Here is a 20832-nt window from a genome sequence, read left to right as displayed (position 1 = left end):
ATCAAAGGCTAGTTTATCCTTTTTGTTGCCGGGACACATTACCGTTCGAAAAGGATAAAAGGTGCCATTCCTCATGGCCAGTTCCCAGTCTAACTGGCATCATCAGGAGGACGTATTAAGAGCTCAGAGGCTTATACTGGCCGGGAGTAACATGACGGCCCCTCTTATGTTTTAAGCGATGAATTCCGATGAGGAGGGGCTACAGAGAGACAGCATTAATCACACTCTCGGGCTGCTGTGTCCGATCCCTTCCAATCCCCATGGCTCACCCTCGCAGAACGACTTTGAATCCCCCTCCACCAATAGCTCGCTGCCCTGACCCTATCCCTGACCCCAAGAGGCCCTTCTGCACTCAGCTTCACTGTCTTCAGCTACAAGGCTTGAAATTTCTTCAACAGATCAATTTCTTTTGAATTCCTTTCTTCTCTTTCGTGCGAGTCTCATGGAGCTGAGTCAAGCCATGGTCCAGGGACCTATTCTATAATAATCATCGTCCTTACATTTTTTACATAGCGCCTTTCACATCAGGTTGATATATCAAAGCACTACACAGGATTTACTATGAACTCTAAAAATAATAAAAGGATTTGATTGGGTCGATACAGAGAACCTATTTCCTCTGGTGGGGGATTCCAGTACAAGGGGGAGTAATCTTAAAATTCGAGGCAGGCCATTTAGGAGTGAAGGTAGTTTTTCACCCAAACGGTAGTGGAAATCTGGAACTCTCTCCCCAAAAGGCTGTGGATGCTGGATCCATTCAGATTTTCAAGATGGAGGTACATAGATATTTCTTAGGTCAGGATATTAAGGGATATGGGGTAAGGGTTGGTAACTGGACTTGAGGTACAGATCAGCCATCATCTTATAAAAATGGCAGAACAGGCTTGAGGGGCTGAGTAGCCTACTCCTGTTTCTATGACTGTGTAATTTTGTAGGTGAATACGGTACCCAAACTCCTGCAATCTCCTGCAAACAGCCATGAAGTGAGTGAGGCGTTGTCGGTTAGGATATTGGGCAAGAGAGAGAAACTACCTTCTCTTTTCGAATAGGCAGACGGGACTTCTGTTTTATGTCTCATCCGAAGGACGGCACCTCTGACAATGCAACACACCCCCCAGCACTGCAGTGTCAGCCTGAACTATAAAAGGGTGTGAAAATATGTGAAAATAACTGACAGAAAATAACAGCAGGACTTCACTTCTGAAAGATCACTTGCTGTATGCAATGCTGCTCCGAGCTAGCACTGGCCCTGATTTTTTTTTAGCTGCTAATGTAATTAGTTAGAAATACAAACCAGCTCAAAGCACAAACTAAAATCTCTGGGATCTGAAGCCAGGATTGACTGTGAAGGTTAAGAGGTGACTTGAGAGAGGCTTTCAAGCCTCTAATGTGCTCTGATTATAATTCTTGTTGACGGGATTTAAATGCTGAAGTGCGTGAGAATGCTTTTGGATGTGCCGAGGCAGCAGCAACAACAACTTGCATTCCAATTGGGTAGCGTCTCGGAGCGCTTAACAGTAGTGGAATGTGATGCTGAGCCGGGGAGAGAGGGGAGGCGACCGTAGGCCGGTCGAAGAGGAAAGTCTTTAGGTGCGATCCGAAGACGAGCAAGAGGGGGCAAAGATTGAGGCAGAGATTGTTTCACAGTCTGACGCTAGGCTGACCTCCATTGCAGTGCTGGATGGAGGGAGCTCTGCATTGTCAGAGGTGCCATCCTTTGAATGAGACATAAAACTGAGGTCCCATCTGCCTGATCAGGTGGACATTAAAAATCCCAGAGAGAGAGATTGAGGCTTAGATTGAGTTTCGGGGCTGAAAGAAAGGCTGAAAGCAGAACAAAAGGTCACAGGTTCTGTGTGTGTTGCACAATTTCAGGAGGTCTTGCTTTACCCAAAGCGGTAATTAATGACTTGAACAGTTACCAGGAAGTGTGCCAAAGACTATGATGCTGGACTCATTAATACAGTAATAGGAGGACTGTGGGGTTGGGGGGGGATGAAAGGATGAGTTCCAACAAACTGAAGGACCTTCTTCATCCAAACCAATGTTGTGATCTTGTAATTTTATTCATATGGCTTACAACATGTGCATGTGTGGTTTAGGACAGGTGTGGCTCAAAGCCAGAAGTTGGGAATTTGTGTCAGGCTGGCGCACTGGTAGTATTCTCACCTCTGAGCAAAAAGGGATGTGGGTTCAAGCCCAAAACGGTACTTCGAATCACCATAGCCTAATCTGACACTCCAATGCAGAGCTGTGGGGAGGTGTTGCATTATCAGAGGTGCTGTCCTTTAGATGAGATGTTAAACCGAGATCCGTTTGTCTGTTCAGCTGGACGTGGCACTAATCAAAAATAGAAGGGAGATTATCTCTCCCGGTGTCCTGGCCAACATTCCCCCGAATAAAATCTGGTCACTCACTCCATGACTGATTGTAGGATACTTCTGTGCACAACCGGCTGCCGCATTTTGCTCACAAAATACAGTCAAACCTCTATACAATATAACCTGTAAAGCACTTTGAGACGTCTCCATATCATGATAAGATGCTATATCAAATGCAAGGAATATTATTATATCTTATCGCATCTTCGCGATGTCTCAAAGTGCTTCACAGAATATATTGTAAAGTAAATTGACTGTATTTTGTGGGCGAAACGCGGCAGCCAGCAGTGTCCCACAAACAGTCGTGGATTGAGTGACCACATTTTGTTTGGGGGGGGTTACGCCACAGGACTCCGAAAATACTCAGTCACTACACTTTGTGAAGTCCTGTAGCTCAATGGTTAGAGCACTCGCCTCGCAAGCGAGAGACTTGTATTCAATTCCCTGCAGGGTGAAATATTGGGCAAGTTTCCTTAGTCCACACAGAAAAATAGGCCAAATAGCCTCATACTGCGTTGTCCATTTCTGTGGTTTTTTGCAGTAAGTTTGAACCCAGTAGTTAGTTGATTGGCGGATCGCGTTTTTTGGGGGGTAATAATTCCTTCAAAAAAATAAATTGGTCACTTCAATCCACGATCGGTTGTGGGAAACTGCTGTGAGCATTCGGCTGTTTTACAGTATAGTCTGTGAAGCGCTTTGAGATGTCTCGAAGATGTGATAAGGCGCTATATCAAATGCAAGGATTATTGTAACTTTGCAGTTTATCCTGTGAAGCACTTAAGATGTCTTCTCGGAATGAAAGGCACTGTATCAAATGCAAGGATTATTATTATTATAATCTTCAACATTGGGCTCGTTTTTCCTTGGTAAATGCAGCGGTCATTTGTGTACAGCGAGGTTCCCCCACACTGCTAAGAAGTGAATGAGCAATTGATCCAGAGATTGCTGGCCAGTACATTGGCAAAAACTTCTTTCCCAAAAGCGTTCAATTTCTGGGAGTGTTTTTCCCGCAGGACAGAAAAGAACTGCGAAAAATCAGCTTTCAAACAAAGAGCGATTTTCGGGCTCTTTCACACAGTTCTGTATGATCAATTTCACGACAATGATCTTAACTCTGGGAATGGGAGGAATTTGGGACTCCTAATTAGATTTAAGATCAGAATAGAGCTGGATCTAATTATAAAGGATTCCGGCCCAGATAGCAGGCTGAAGCCCTGAAGGATATTGATCTTAGAATATTCGAAGATCATTAGAAATTAAAATTCGCCATTCTCTTGTTAAAAGGCAAAGTGATAGAGGGATACTCACTTCAGAGACCCGAAAATGATCTGCTGCTTAGGCTTAAAGTCATTTTGTCTCATGATTTAAGGTGGCGCAGAAATTTCGATGTTTCTTACATTCAGGCTTAATTTATACTCTGGGAAACCGATTCTGAATTAAGACAATTTAAGACGTTTCCATGATCTTAAATTCAAGAGGATTTGCGTAGTTCGAGGTTTCTCGTAACGAGTTCCTTGTGTTACTGTGTCTGAAATTCAAAACTGCCCGCAGTGGTGCTAAGCGAAGAGAGTGCGGGCATTTCAGGCCTGTGAAATGGTATGGGATTGCAACCCACGTCACGGGCTGTGTTAAATGGTCCTACCAGCCTGTGAAGTCCCGTAGCGTCGTGGTTAGCGCGCCCGCCTCACAAGCAAGAGGACCCGGGTTCGATTCCCAGGTGGGGCGAAACCTTAGGCAGGTTTCCTTATTCCACACGCCTCTGTTTACCCAGCAGTAAGTAGGAACTCTGTTGTTAGTCGATTTGCGGATCGCTTTCCAGGAGTAATAATCCCTCAAAACAAAATTGGTCACTCAATGCACGACTCTTTGCAATTGGTTGCCGCGTTTCGCCCACGAAATACACAGTCACTCCACTTTACAATATATTCTGTGAAGCACTTTGACGATCTCAATGATGTGATAAGGTACTATATGTCGAATGCAAGGATTATTATTTCTTACTTTATTGGATAGTTGGTGTGTGTGTGTGTGGGGGGGGGGTTGGGTGGGGGGGTGGGCGAGGAGGTGGGGGGAGTGCAGGCAGTTGCAGTTTTACACTTGCAAGTTGTGATTGAGATTCCTCTTTCACCGTGTAAATTATTTTATTAATTTGCAACAGAAAAAGTGGATGGGGAGGGGGAGGCCAAAGGAGAAGAATGGGCTGTGATGAAATACAATTAATTATCAGGAGGAACTGAGGCCAACAAAGCAAATAATTGCCTTCAGTTTACCTGCAAACAACAATCCCCAGCCTCGGAACCACGTAAACCCAATACTTTATAATTATGTAGTGCATTTGCAGCCCACGAACGGTTGCCATAGTTACTGTAAGCTGGAATGTGATCTTGTAATAAATTAGTAATTGGCATTACAAAGTTAGTGTAGACTCGGAGCAGAGGGTTGATTTGAAGGATGTACCTCCCGCCTATTGATTTCCGAGAGGAATCTTAAACACCCACTTTCGCCGATCCCAGCACCCCCTCCCCTCCCCCGCCCCCCACCCCCCCCCCCCCCCACCACCCCCGCACGTCGTCCCAAGCCGCCAATCAAGGTTAAGGGGTTGACAATGAACAATCTCACAAGCAGTATATAAAATTATCAAATCAGCAGTGCTGTCAGCCAGTTTGTGCCCCCCTGCCAGCCTCTCTGGCAATCTCAGTACGAGCTGGAGAACTTCAAACAAGCCAAGCAAAGTGTCGGCAGCAGCCGCTGAGGAACCCAGGGCCCCCTCACTACAGCCAGTTCCCAGAGAAGACAGCAACCTGCCTTCCTCTCCTCTCCCACCTCAAGACCTTTGCCCCCTCTTGCTCCGTGGCACACTGCTGCCATCCCCGCTCTGCTAAACCTAGCTTTGCAATCCTGCGCAGATTGGAGTCTCGTAGCGTAGTGGTTCACCGTCACTACACTTTGCAGTAATTCCCGTGAATCGCATCGAGACGTGCTCGTAAACTGAAAGGCACTGGATGGAACGCTAGAATTAATTATTATATCCTCTCATCTGACATTAGCGTCTTATTGCATTATTGAACGACTCAAAGTCACGTGGGGAAACACAGCACCATTCCTAAGAATCTCCAAACCAGACTGAGAGTTCCACACGTGTGCACCAGCTACACATGGAAATTTCCCCATGTCTGGAATGGAATGCAGACACTCTCCCTGGAGGGACGTTCCCTGCTTACCTAATTCCAATGCGATACAATCTAAATTTAAATTTATACGGTGTGTAAGAATCCTGGCTGGGCACCCGAGCTGAGGGGACAGGGGTGGGGAAAGATGACCGAAAGCACGGTCAGAGAGGTAGGTCTTGAGCTGGATCTTATTCCAGAGATTACGAAGCACAGATTGGCAAGAGCAAGACTTAGGCACCCCACAGTATGCATTGGGGTAACTGTGAGTTATATAACCCACATTGTTTGCCACTGATTAAAGCAGCAAAGATACAAGAGGTTAATTTGCTTCTGAGTTACACTCTGCTGCCTGCGAAATTGTCACGGATTTTCCCTCCCACTCCAGAGAAATTTGTGGGAACTCAATCCCTCACCACACACAATCGCACTCACGCACACACATACACTCACCCACACAGACTCGCACACATTCCCTCACAAACACTAACTCACACACTCGCACCAAGATGACTGATATTCTTTTAAAATGAAAGAAAAACATCTCTGAACACAATCAAGAATCAGCCAGCTCCTCAATTTTGCACACATTCCCTTTGCTCCCGGGTGATTTTCCGTGCTCTAAATCCCATTATTACACCCTGTTGCACAGTGCTGTGTGAGGACAATTGACACTTTGGGGTTTTATAGCCTGCGTTCCTCTCTTGACTTTACCGGTTATTGCTGCGTCTGTCTGTGTCCTCCGTGCTTCCTGGGTCTTGTCTTTGTAGACAATACCCTTTTGGAAGCTCAGCTGTTTCTTTTCAGAAAATCAAACCTTTTTCAGTCCTCGCCAGAGCAGCAAATCACGTCTGCTGTGGCTCGAGCTGAGTTTGTGAGATGTGGAGCACTCTGCCTGCCCCAGAAAGTCAGAATCAATCGGGACATTTAAAAGGGAGATAGAAGAGATTGGGGTAATGGAGTTGTTAAGGATGAAGTGGTAAGGCATTGAGATGCAAAGATCTGCCACAATCTCAAACCAGTGGAACAGTGGTTTTTGCCACATTTCGCCCAAAAAACACACAGTTAATTCACTTCACAATATATTTTGTGAAGCACTTTGAGACTTTTCATTGATGTGATAAGGCGCTATATCAAATGTAAGGATTAGTATTATTATAATATTATTAATAGGCTCCTCCTGTAATGGTTTCCCTGTTTACCTCTTCCAGCAGCTCCATCCCCATCTGAGACACAAACCCCTTAGGGAACAACACAGGCAGAGAAACCGGCCACTCAGCCTGTTCCATCCACTCACTCCCTGTAACCCTTCATTTTTTTTTGTCAGTCAGGTATCTGACACATAGAATCACAGAATCGTACAGCACAAAAAGAGGCCATTCGGCCCATCGAGTTTGTGCCAGCGTACAGAAACCCATCAATATGCTTTAAGAGTATCCCAACCAATCTGAAAATCTGGCTGTGCATCCCACCTACACATGGAAATTCCAGACATAGATCGTTGGAATGGAATGCGCACTCTCCCTGGAGGGACACATCCTACTTACCTAATTCCAGAGAGTGTTTGAAGCGGGAGCTAAGATTGATTGACCCCAGAGTGTGCGTTGGGGTAACAGCTGGAGTTTAACCAGTTAAAACCACGTTGATATCGCTACCTGGCAAGCTTTCCCACTGGTTGCCCAGTTAGGACTACCCTACCTGTTAGGGCTTTGGCTTGCAGGGTTAACAGGAGCTGAGTGGGATGACTCCCTGCCCCCAGTGGCTAGTCTGCCGTTCCAGGTCCTGTTGGTGAGCCAGGCTGGCTATGCTGCCATCTTCGGGAATATTAATCTGAACATTCCTCTTTAAACTTCTGTGAATTCCCTTTTAAAGGAATTGACGGACTCCACGTTCTCCCCCCCCCCCGCCCCCGTGTAAAGACAGGTGCTCAGTTCCCCTTTGGTCTTAAATTATCACTGATTATCCAGACCTCCTCAGCTCCAAGTTTTCTCTCCACTAATTGCTCACCCCCATCCCTGCCTGGCTGCCTGTCCCACTACACATTGATAATAATAAAATAATAAAAATAATATTCCTTACATTTAATAATCCTTGAATTTGATGCAGCACCTTATCACGTCGTTGAGATGTCTCAAAGCGCTTCACAGAATATAATGTAAAGTGGATTGACTGAGTATTTTGAGGGCGAAATGCCACAGCCAAATTGCGCATGGCAGTGTCCCACAAACACTCTTGGATTGAGTGACCAAGTTTGTTTTTGAGGGATTATTACTCCTGGAAAACGATTGACTAAATGGCTTCCTACTTACTGCTAAGGTTTTGTCCCGACTGGGAATCGAACCCGGGTCCTCTTGCTAGCAAGACGAGCCTGCTAACCACTACGCTACAGGACTCTCTATATTTGTAGTGCCCTTCATGTCAGGAAGACATCCCAAAATGCTTCACAAGATTTAGTGTGAAGCGTAGTGACTGTTTTTTTAAAATACTTCCATGCCTTGCCTCTACCTCTGTAATCTCCTGGTGCCCTGCCCACTCCCTCTGCTCCAGCGCTGGGTTCTGTCTGCTCCACAGCACCCTCAGACACGGAAGCAAAGGGCAATTACAGGACCAATACCAGATTGCGTTTCTTTATCCTGAGGGGAAAGAACAACTAGAACAGGTTAGCAGGAAGCCCTGGAAGCTGGGCGCTCACTGTGATTGGAGGACAGTAGGAAAACAGGAAAGGGAGAGGCCATTCAGCCCCCTGAGCCTGTTACGCTATTCTATTAGATCGTGGCTGATCTGTACCTCAACTCCAAATACCCACCTTTGTTTCATAACCCTGGACACACTTACCTAACAAACATCTATCAACCTTAAGTGTTAAAAATTCGTCTGAACCTTGCAGTCTTGTGATCAGAGCAAAGTCTGGTGATGGCTGGGAACTGGCAGGGTTTGAGTGCACAGAGGCAGCAGGTAGCCCTGGAGGGGTAGCACAGAGACGCCAGAGCCACTGTTTAGGGTCTCTTGACATTTCCAGGTCAGACAAACACCCAGCGCCTTCCTAATTCACTTCCCAGCACCATGCTGGCATGGTATAATTGGAGATAATCACGAGTATGTCAAACTACATTTCAGGAGAAAATACGATTTGCTGGTAATAGATGCTTGTAAATGTTAATGGAAATTTCCTAAGAGTGAAAAGCTTTAATAGAAGACCTGAGCCGATTGTGCTGCGAACAATAAGGTGTTTAATTGGAAGCTCGGGATTGTCGTGTAGCAAAAGATTGGTTCCTACAGATACTTACCTCTCTGTGCGTCTGCACATTCAGGGAACACGTCTCCACAATGCACCCAGGGGCACTGCTAGATGCAGGGTATTATAAAAATAATAATAATAATCCTTGTTTTTGATGTAGCGCTTTTTCGTATTGTTTAGATGTCTCAAAGCTCTTCACGGAATATGCTGTAAAGTGGATTGACTGTATATTTAATGGCGGAAACTCAGCAGCCAATTGCACACAACATTGTCGCACAAACAGTCATGGAGTAAATGAGCAATTTTTTTTTGAGGGATTATTACCCCTGGAAAGCGATCCGCCAATCGACTAACAACCGGGTTCCTACTTGCTGCTAGGTAAACACAGGCGCGTGGAGTAAGGAAACTTGCCCAAGGTTTTGCCTTGCCCGGGAATAGAATAGAATAGAAATAGGTTCTTTCATTTGCGAGGCGAGTGCACTAACCACAACGCTATGAGATCCATGAAGTGAATGGCCCATTTTATCATGGGGTAGGGGGGAGGTGTTCGCCAGATAACTGTTGGCCAGCTTGCTACAGCACAGTATGAGTGTGATGAGGGACCCCTCCTGTACTCTGTGCTGCTATTTAGCTCTTTCTGCGATGTGTAGCCAGTGTCATTGAACCTGCCTCCAATTGGAATTTCCCACCCGTTGTGTCTAGAATAAGTGAGATTTATTTATGTTATCCAGGAGTCTGACACACACGTAAATCCATCACCTGCTTAACAAGAATAACAATGACTTGCATTTATATAGCGCCCCTCACGCAGGGTAGAGTCCCAGAGCGGTTGACAGTGGCGGAGCATGATGCCGAGCCTGGGGGAGGAGGGAGGTGACCGTAATCACACACTCGGGGCGGAGGCTGATCACACACACTCCGGGGGGTGGGGTCTGATCACACACTTGGGGGGGTTGCGGGGGGAGTTGGGGTCTGATCACCCACTCGTTGCGGGGGGATGATCACACACTCTCTGGTGGGTCTGATCACACTCTCTCGGTGGGGGGGTGTGGTGGCTATCACACGCTCTCCCTGTAGCACACACTGATTCACATGCACATTGCCGTGGAGTCCTTTTTTATTCAGAGTTTGTTAACCACCGCTGCTCTCCTATCTCTCACACAATGGCTGTATCCCCCGCCAGCTGGCTCTTGGAATATTAATCATTTTCCTATTTTGAATATTCACAGCCCCCGGGGGGCATGTTTGAGAACATTAACAAGCAGTGAGTTTCCCAGGGGCCGTTGTGACAGTGTGTCAGGGAGGCGCAAGATGAGGGGTTTAATGTTGTGGCTAATCTACATTGTGTTGGGGCTCGCGCTGTGTTTAGGTTGGTGATGACGATGCCCTGAGCACCTGGCTCTAATCAGATCCTGAAATATCTCAGCTTCGGACTTTATTAGAATAATAATAATAATATAATAATCCTTGCAGTTGATATAGCGCCTTATCACGTGGTTGAGACGTCTCACTGCGCTTCACAGAATATACTGTAAAGTGAATTGTCTGTGGATGTCCTTCCATTGTGGAAAGCACTTTATGAACGTAAATTTGTATTGTTTGATTTATTTTGTTCAGCCGGGGTGTTTGACACGTGGAAACTCATTACCCTGCTTGAGAGTATCCAAACCAAACTGAAATTTCCATGTATCCCACCTACACATGGAAATTTCAGGGATAGGTTGTTGGAATGGATTGTGCACTCTCTCCCTGGAGGGAAACATCCCACTTACCTAATTCGGAGAGTATTAGGCGAGGGTTGACAAGAACCAGAGCCTGGGGACCCCAGATTGTGCATTAGGGTAACTGCTGGAGTCTAACCGGCTAAAACCACATAGGGTGTCATTGATATCACTGTCTGGCAAGCTTTCCTGCTGCTTGTTCAGCTCAGACCACCCTCTCCATTAGAGATTTGGCTTGCAGGGTTAACAGGAGCTGAGTGGGAGGATTTCCTGCGCCAAGTGACTGGTCTGCCCTTCCAAGTCTTGCCGATGAGCCAGGCTGGTCTGTGGCATCATCAGTAGTGTCCTGGAATACTGTGGACCCACTTGACTCAGGAACCAGAATAGAGACCATCACAGTCTATCCGACATTCCAGATCAGCTCCAAGGAGGCCTGCTTACCTCCTCTCCAAGGAGGATAGTTACTAGTTGGTCATTCAACATCTGACAAACGCTTGTATTGTTTTGTATGAAGGAGCCATGCTCAGTGCCAGTGACTCTGCCTGGCTGTTCCCAGTCACACACCTTCCCTGACCCCATGCCCGCTCTGGAGTTGGATGTTACTGGTGCTGAGAGCTCCCATGTAAAGGCGGTGAGGAGCTGAGCTGAACTCCTGTCACAACAGCTGCTATGAACCCTGTCAACTGGCACTGGGAGTCCCGCAGTGGTGCCGTGTGAAGTTGTTCAGTGAGTTAGTGAGTTCCACAGAGGCCAAGGCAGCATGGCCCTGTCACCTCCAGGTTTACCTCAGCTCAGGCAATGTCTGAGTGTTTCTCTCTGACGGCAGTGAGTGTGTGCACTGATCCAGCTGCCTGCCTGCCGGCCGGGGCTGAGATCCACAGCACAGAGCGGGTCACGATTCACAGAGAATAGGTGCTTCTGCACCCAGGGCAGGAAAAGGGCAGGGCTGATGCTGTGAGAAGTGGGGGGGGTGTTGGGGGCGCTCTGCTCCTCTGGGCTCCAGGTCCAGTATATTTTCCTCTCTCCACCCGAGGCTCTGTGCATTTCCCGTACAGTAACGGCTATAAGTTGAGTCTCAGAGGAACGCTTGCAAAAATACATCAGTGAGAGCCCTGGAGGGTGTTTAGCACATGAAAGCCTCGCCTGGATCATCTTGCTTGCTAGGGGAGTGAGTTTACCACTACGCTACTCAGCTTGGGGGTAGTTTACAGGCTTTACGTGGAGTCCTGTGGCTCAGTTGTTAGAGCACTCGCTTTGCAAGCGAGAGACCTGAGTTCAATTCCCGGCAGGGCGAAACCTTGGGCAAGTTTCCTTACTCCACACAGAGCCTAATAATAATCCCTCCCAAAACAATAATAAAAAATTGGTCATTTTCAATCTACGACTGTTTGTGGGACATTGCTGTGCGCAATTGGCTGCTGCGTTTGCCCACAAATACACAGTCAATCCACTTTCCAGTGTGTTCTGTGAAGCGCTTTGGGACGTCCTCCCGACGTGAAAAGCGCTATATCAAATGCAAGGATTATTATTATTATTTACCTGCTGTGCTCTGGCCCCCCCTCCCCCCCCAGCCACCAGACAGAATGCATTTCAACAAGTATCTCTGCCGAAGGTGCTCTGATGTCTGTGCCCAAACTCATTTCCAAATCTGTGCTATAAAGGCATCAGCTCCATAATGTCCCTGGCTTGGACAGCCTTCTCTCTTTTCAAATAGCACCGTTGGGTGTGTCGTATGAACAGGCAGGCAGAACAGTTTAATGTCTCATATGAAGGACGACACCTCCAAAAATGCCGCACCACCCCAGGACTGCGCTGCAGTCTTAGCCTCGACTGTGGGCTCAAAGCCCCAAAGTGGTGTCTGAACCCACAACCTTGTGACTCGGAGGAGAGAATGCTGCACTCTGAGCCAGGCTGCCACCTATTGCACAAATGGGTGGGTCTGTGTGCAATGAGGGGGTGGTGGGGGAGGGGGGGGTTCGTGTGCGTTAGGGGATTTGTGTGTGATGGGGGTTCTGTGTGGGAGTTTGCGCATGCGTGAGAAGTGGGTCGTGTGTGAGGGGGAGTTGCGTTCAGGGGAGGGCTGGGTGGATGCATGGTGTGTGTGTGTGAGATGAGGACAGCAGCCCACTTACTCTTGTCTCTGTCTCTTTTAGCCCTTAGGGACAACCGGATCGAGCTGGTGCGTTCCTCCTGGCAGGAGCTCAGCATCAACATCAGTGAGGTGGCTCTGTCAGACGAGGGCCAGTACACTTGCTCTCTCTTCACCATGCCCGTCAAGACCTCCAAAGCCTTCCTCACTGTGCTGGGTGAGTGTCCCCGGGCTCAAGTACACAGGGGATCCTGTGAAACGCTTTGCGACATCCTCCTGATGTGGAACTCCACCCTTTCATCGCATGCAGACACCTCCTCCACAAAACCACCCAAGCCAGAAGCACTGCTTTCCCCAAATACCAGGCTTTCGTTGGCGGGGATTCAGGATTCCCCAACCCACCAGTAATAAGCCTCCTTACATTTGGTACAACAGGCGAGGGAGGCAGCTTTAGCCTCAACTAGGCTCAGGCAACTCCCGAGGACACGATTGTCAGGTTGGATTATGAGCTCAAATCCTGACTGCAAAATCCTGACTGATTCCCCCTCCACTGCCCCTCTGTGTACAGAAGTTCCTCCTGGTGTCTGCCCCTAATCTAGATTTGCCATAGCTGACACTCCAGCTGCAGTGCATTGTCGGAGATGCTGTCCTTCGGAGGAGACGTTAAACTGAGGTCCTGTCTGTGCCTGTTCAGATGAACGTTAAAGATCCCGTGACAGTACTCTAAAGCATGAGGGAGTTTTTCTCTCTCTCCCGGTGTCCTGGCCAACCATCCCCCAGAGAAAATCGGTCACACACTCCATGGCTGTTTGTGGAGCTGTGCCCAAACAGGCTGCAGCTTTTGCCTACAAAATACACAGTCACCCACTGAACAGAAAAAGTTAGCGAAGTGCGTTGAGATGGTTTTAGTTGGTCAAGCACTGTACGAAATGCAAGGAATATTATTATTTTACAAATTCTGCTTCAATAGAGGCGATGGGGAGCACGGAGCAATGAGGAGACTTGCTTTTATACCGCGCCCTTCACGCAGGGGGTAGCGTGTCAGAGCGCTGGACGGTGTTGGGTTGGACAGTGAGCGAGGCAGAGAGGGGAGGCGAGCAGTTAAATCTGGAGGGGTGACGGGGTTAGGGTGGGGAGAGTGCGTGTGAGTGGGGACTGTAGTGTAGCTGCTAACCAGGCTCATCTGTTTGCAGGGGTTCCACAGACGCCGGTGATAAGTGGCTTCAAAGGACCATTTAATGAAGGGGACCTGGTGGAGCTGACCTGCAGCACGTCCGGCAGCAAACCCGCGGCTGACATCCGGTGGTTCAAGGACGAGAAGGAGATGAAAGGTACAAGGCATTACACGTTGGCATTACACTTTGTCATTACTTCCAAACTGGTCACCTCCAGCAAAGGGGCTCTGAGCTGTGATCTGACAGCTAAATCCAGTGTGTGTAGGGATCAACCAAACTTCATAGTAATTACACATAGGAGAAGTCATTCATGCACATCCTGTCTGTGCTGGTGCTCTCTCCCCCACTGGAGCTCTCTAATCTAATCCCATTCCCTACTCTCTGCCCATCATGTCTGCGCTGGTGTTCGTTCCCTCACTGACTGATTTAGACCACGGTGAGACAGGTTGTCTTTACTTTGCTGATGATTATGTTATTGCTATAGTAATCCCGCTGAGCGCTCCAGAAACAGAAATACTTTACACAGATAAGGGCATTGAACCCATTGCGCCACTGATCTTTGTATTAAGGTTTGTATTAACCCATTTCTCAGCTCTCTCCCCAAATCCTGCGCTGTTTATCATCAGCAAGGTATCATCAGAACGGATTCACTCTCGGGCCCTTTCATAACGCTCCTTTTTAAATACTTTGGATACGTGCATTGAGACATTCTTTTGCACAAAGCGGGCTGTGAGAATGCAGTTTGTTATTCCATTCACTATTAATGCTATTACACTCTCAACCTCAGCATCCTCCTGTGGGGAATCGTTCCCTGTTCCAATAACCCACAGCGCAATATTAGCAGCATACAGTCAGTAACAGGTGCTCACTCCCCCGCTGGAGCTTCTACTCTAATCCCATTCCCTGCTCTCTCTGCAATTGTGTCTGCACTGGTGCTCGCTCCCCCACTGACTGATTTAGACAGGTTGTCTTTACTTTGCTGATGATTATGATATTGCTATAGTAGGAGGAACTTCTTCAGGCAGAGGCTGGGGAGAGCGTGGGACGCACTGTCAGAAGCCGGGGTTGAAGCAAATTTGATGTGTACATGAGGGAGGAGGGAATAGAGGGGGATAGGAGAGGGGAATAGGAGAAGGGATTAGCAGAGGGGATGAGGAGAAGGGAATAGGAGAGGGGATGAGGAGATGGGATGAGGAAAGATAAAGGCTTGTAAAAGTGGCACCAGCACGGACTAATAAGGCTGAATGGTCTCTTTCTGTGTCGTATCACTCTATGGGACCTTCTGTACAAACCCTCACCACCCCAGGCTTCCAGTGACTAGCCTGACCTGATGAGCAGTTGATGGGAATAAACCGGCATTTGTTACCCAGATAGGATCCACCACTCTTAACAAGCTTGGCACTTTAGCCACATCTCCAGATGCCCCAGCCTCTGTGTGAAGTTCCTCCTGAATTCTATTTATGATATCCGTTGCTGACTATCTTTTATGTAGGCTGCTCGGCCTGGCTTGCTTTAATTAGCTCACAGTCCAGTTCTGGTGTTTATTCTCTCTAACATTCAGGTTAAAGTATCGATTTACCATCAGGCTCAGCTCCTCGCAGAGTGTGAAGTGCTGAGAGGCAATGTGATAAGGTGCTAGATCAAATGAGGCCACCGTAATTAATTTGCTTTCCCATTTGTAGGCCTATCTGGCTGAATTTCACACATTCTCTCCATTTTACTGCTGTTTCCATTTGAAACCATTTATCAGCATACATCTATTCATGAAATTATTTAATTCTTCCTTTAAAGTCATGATGAGCGTGAAATTGATATTCTCTCAGGCTTTAAAAACATGCCCACAGAGGCACTGGTGTGCTTGACTCATCCTCCAGAATGGAGCAGTTATTAGGCAGGTTAGGGACGTGGGGAACAAGCTGGGAAGTGGGATTAGTGAAACAGACGTCATAAAAACACAGGGTTAGCTGTTTTTTGGTCAGCCGGGTGTCTGACACGTGTGGAAACCCATCGCTGGGTTAAAGGTAGCCAAGCTGAGAATTTCATGCATCCCATCTACACATGGAAATCCCAGAGATAGATTGTTGGAATGAAATGTGCATTCTCTCCCTGGAGGGATGCATCCCGCTCACCTAATATCAGCAAGTTAGTAATAATGATAATAATAATAATCCTTGCATTTGATATAGTGCCTTAACACATCTTTGAGTCACCTCAAACCGCTTTATAGGATACACTGTAAAGTGTAGCGACTGTGTGTTTTGTGGGCAAAACAGCCACAGGTTGGCAGGAGCCAAGGCTTGGTTACACCAGTGTGTGCTTTGGGGTAACGCTATATCAAATGCAAGGATTTATTATTATTATTGTTATAAAGTCCTTCACAATGCTGGATGGGTCTCCAAGCTGGCCGGAAGAAGATGTCCCGCAGAGAGGTTGGCAGCCACGGGCTGGCAGTAAAATGTGGATTGTGCAGAACTTCCTTTGAAGGTTAATGACTCTCGTAGTCTTTGCTCACACAGCCACGACGAGTACCTGATTGAGCACCTGACTGAGCTCAGAAGGGATGCGTGTGGAGGGAGTTGAGCAGATTTCCAATTGCACAGTTCAGTGGCTGGAACATCGCTGGGGAAGAGAGGCCCTGATACATTACCTTAATACGCACCAACTCCACTGCAGAGGCTGCACATGAACTTCACTAATTGTGACTAAGCCAACCATCTCATTGCTGCTTCAAGCTAATTTGCAGAGGTATCAGGCATAGTTAGCAAAGGGGAAATGAGAAGATTTTTTATGCAGAGGAGTTAGCTTGAGGAACACCGTGCTGATAAGGTAGTTCAGGCAGAATGTGTATTATTTTTTAAGAGGGAACTAAATAGATGTATTTGGTGCAGTGGTCTTAGGCATCACGGAACAGGTGGATAAAATTCTTCAGGGGGAAGGGGAGCATCCAGAAGTGGTGGTCCAGGTTGGGATCCATGATATTGGTAAAAAAAAAAGCTGAGACTCTACAGGGAGAATATCAAAAGCTGGGGAACAAACTAAAGAATAGAACATCCAAGGTGGTGATCTCTGGATTACTCCCTGTGTCTCGGGCAAATAAATACCATAATGGCAGGATCAAGCATATGAATTCTTGGCTGGAGAAATGGTCCAGAAAAGAGGGCTTCAGGTTTCTGGATCATTGGGACCAGTTCTGGGGCAGGTGGGACCTGTATCATATGGATGAGTTGCACCTAAACAGGGCTGGGGTGAATGTCCTTGCAGACAGGCTATCTACTGCTGTAGGGGAGGGTTTAAACTAGTTTTGAGGGGGGAAGGGAATGCAAAAAACAATGGGCAAGAAAATGGAGAAATAAAACGGGGGGGAAGTGCAGAACAGGTCAAGTCGTTCTTGGAGTGCATGTGCCTAAATGCATGGAGTTTAGCAAACAAGATTGGTGAGCTGCAGGCTCAAGTGGTCATAGGGGGATATGATGTAGTAGCAGTAATAGAGACTTGGCTCAAACAAGGAATGAGAGCTGAATATTCCTGGCTATAATGTATTCAGGAGGGATAGGGAAGGAAAAAAAGAAGGGGGAGTGGCATATTAATCAAGGATACGGTTATAGCCGTAGAAAGGGTCGAGGTGCTGGAGGCCCCAAAACAGAATCTATCTTGTTAGAGTTAAGGAACCAGAAAGGAGCTGTTGCGCTGGTAGAGATATACTATAGACCACCAAATAGTGGGAAGGAAATAGATGAGCAAATCTGAAAGCAGATCTCAGATAGATAGATGCAAGGCCAATAGAGTCATGATAATGGGGGACTTTAATTATCCCAACATAGACTGGCAAAACAACAGCGCAAAGGGCAAGAAGGCGGAAAGATTCCTAAAATGCATACTGGACAATTTTCTTGATCAGTACGTTTTCAGCCCAACAAGGAAGGAAGCAATGCTGGATCGAGTTCTGGGGAATGAAGTAGGGCAAGTGGAGCAGGTTTCAGTGGGAGAGCATCTGGGCAATAGTGATCACAACATCATTAGATTAAGAGTGCATATGAAAAGGGACAAGGAACCATCTAAGGTGAAGATACTCAACAGAAAGTGGGTTAATTTCAGTGAATTAAAAAGGGACCTAGCCAAGGTGGACTGGAAAGATTGGCAAGTAAAACAACTAAAGAGTAGTGGGAAGTCTTCAGGGATGAGATAGCTCGGGGACAGAACAAATACATTCCCACAAAAGGGAAAAGTAGGGCATCCAAACCTCCCTGGATGACAAAGGTAATTGTGTCTAGAATGAAGCAGAAAAAGGAGACGTATGACAAATGTCAAACCCAAGATACAGAATACAACAAAATAGAATATAGGAAGTGCAGAAGAGAACTGAAAAAGGAAATAAGAGGGGCAAAAAGATTATACGAAAAAAGGTTAGTGGGTTACATTAAAGGGAATCCTAAAATATTTTACAAACATATCAAGAAAAAAGGTTAGTCAAAGGTAGGGTGGGGCCAATTAAGGACCAAGGGGGAAATCTTATTGTGGAGGCAGAAGGCATGGCTGATGTACTGAATGAGTACTTTGCATCTGTCTTCACAAAAGGAGTGGATGTACCAAATGCTGCAGTATCGGGGGAGAGGGTAGAGGAAATAATAATAATAAATAATAATCATTGCATTTGAAATGAATAAGATAAGTATAACTCCAGAGGGTAAGCACTGAAAAGGTTGACCTGGCTCAAGGTAGATAAGTCGCCCGGTCCCGACGGGATGCAGCCAAGGTTACTATAGGAAGCATGGGTACAAATAGCGGAGGCTTTGGATACAATTTTTCAATCTTCGTTGGACATAGGGGTGGTGCCAGAGGACTGGAGAGCGGCCAATGTGACTCCCCTGTACAAAAAGGGGCAGAAGGACAAACCTGGGAACTACAGGCCAGTCAGCCTAACATCAGTAGTGGGGAAACTCCTGGAGACTATAATCCGGGACAGAATAAATCTTCACTTAGAAGAATAAGGGTTAATTAGAGACAGCCAGCACAGATTTGTTAAAGGCAAATCTTGTCTAACAAATCTAATAGAATTTTTCGATGAGGTAATGGAGAGGGTGGATGAAGGTAGTGCAGTTGATGTAGCGTATATGGAGTTTCAAAAGGCATTTGACAAAGTGCCATATAAAAGACTTGTAAGAAAAGTAGAAGGCCATGGTATAAAAGGGACAGTGGCAGCATGGATCAAGAACTGGCTGGGAGACAGAAAGCAGAGAGTTGTGGTGAACGGTTGCTTTTCTGACTGAAGGGAAGTTTACAGTGGCGTCCCCCAGGGATCGGTATTGGGACCACTGCTCTTCTTAATATATATAAATGATCTGGACTTGGGTATAGCAAGTACCATTTCCGAGTTTGCGGACGACACAAAGTTAGGTAGGGTAGTAAACAGTGAGAAGGATAGTAGCCAAATTGCAGGAAAACATAGACAGAATGGTAAAATGGGCAGACACGTGGCAGATGAATTTCAATGTGGAGAAATGCGAGGTAATGCATTTGGAAGAAAGAATGAGGGGAGGCAATATAGGCTGGTAATACAATCTTAAGGGGGATGAAGGAACAGAGAGACCTGAGGGTTCAGGTAAATGAATCCTTGAGGGTGGCAGGACAGGTAGATGAAGCTGTAAAAAGGGCATATAGGATACTAGGCTTTATAAATAGGGGCATAGAGTACAAGAGTCAGGAGGTTATGATTAACCTGTATAAAACACTGGTTAAGCCTCAGTTAGAATATTGCGTCCAGTTCTGGGCACCACACTATAGGAAGGATGTTAATTCACTGGAAAGGGTGCAGAGGACATTTACAAGGTTGGTACCAGGAATGAGGGACCTTGATTATGAGGAAAGGCAAGAGAGGCCGGGATTATTCTCATTGGAGCAGAGAAGGTTACGAGGAGACCTAATAGAGGTCTTCAAAATCATGAGGGGACTTGATAGGTTAGAAAGGGAAAAACTGTTTCCACTGGTGGGTGTGTCGGTGACTCGAGGTCACAGATTTAAAATAGTTTCTAAAAGAAGCAGAGGGGAGGTGAGAAGAATTTTTTTCACGCAGCGAGTTGTTCGAATCTGGAACGCATTGCCTGAAAGGGTGGAGGCCGATTCAATAACAAGTTTTAAAAACACGGTGGATGGGTAATTGAGGAGGACGGGTTTGTAGGATTATGAGGGAAGGACTGAGGAGTGGGATTGACATTACACTGCTCTTTTCAAAGAGCCGGCACAAACTCGATGGGTCGAATGGCCTCTTTTTGTGCTGTACGATTCTATGATTCTATGTCTGAAGAGGAAGCATTCCTAGGGGTATGGGGAAAAGGCAGGTAAAATGGGACTGGATGGATCACTCTTTCAAAGAGCCAGTACAGACACAATGGACCGAGTGGCCTTTTTCTGTGTTGTAAATTCACCTGATTTTATACAATAGAACCTACCAACAATTTCCCAGATAAAATTGGTCACTCACTGTTTGGAGCTCTCGTTTTGCTTGTGGGACATTGGTTCACTTGGCTGTTTGTGGGACATCACTGTGCGCAAAAGTTGGCTGCTGCGTTCGCCCACAAAACACACACATTCCCTGCATTTTGTAGCATTTAATGTCATTTTCACTGATGATCTATCCTTCTGGGAGCTCAGGTTAGCACCAGTGAGTGAGTGCGTGCGTGCATGCTGAGCCGGAGACTGCTCAGAGACACTGTCACAGCAGGTCACAGGAGTGGTGTGGCAGGCAATAGGCAGAGAAACAACAGGAGCTTTGCAACGTACTTCAGCTCTCGCTCCAGCACCGTGAGGGAACGATCAATGGATTTAAATTGCAGAAGACCTGTCACTCACTGTAGATATTTTAATATCACTCTATCGATCCCAGCCTTGGATAGTGCCATCCATGTATCGAGATTGCTATTTCTCTTAATCCCAATATTAGCATGTGATGTGCAGAGGTGCAGGGTGAATGAGAGCACGCAATCATATCGACTGAGCTTTCCTGTGTCAAATATTGATGCATTTACTTTCATTTCAACACCTGCCCCAGGGCAGCTTTGCTCTGC

The 20832-nt window shown here is 46.7% G+C and overlaps 1 protein-coding gene across 4 annotated transcripts in view; it reads left to right on the top strand.

The window, feature by feature from the left end:
- cadm2b (cell adhesion molecule 2b) overlaps positions 1 to 20832 on the top strand; it is a 509630-nt gene that overhangs the window by 450607 nt on the left and 38191 nt on the right. For all 4 annotated transcript variants that reach the window (XM_007903572.2, XM_007903571.2, XM_007903570.2 and 1 more), the window contains exons 3-4: positions 12661 to 12813; positions 13790 to 13927. In XM_007903572.2, the coding sequence (XP_007901763.1) occupies positions 12661 to 12813; positions 13790 to 13927 (291 nt within the window). The remainder of the gene's footprint in view (positions 1 to 12660; positions 12814 to 13789; positions 13928 to 20832) is intronic.

Source organism: Callorhinchus milii, unplaced genomic scaffold (genome assembly GCF_018977255.1).
Source record: "Callorhinchus milii isolate IMCB2004 unplaced genomic scaffold, IMCB_Cmil_1.0 Scaffold4, whole genome shotgun sequence".
Lineage (NCBI taxonomy): Eukaryota > Metazoa > Chordata > Chondrichthyes > Chimaeriformes > Callorhinchidae > Callorhinchus > Callorhinchus milii.
The sequence above is the reverse complement of the archived record's forward strand: the minus strand, read 5'-3'. Positions and strand labels throughout refer to the sequence as shown.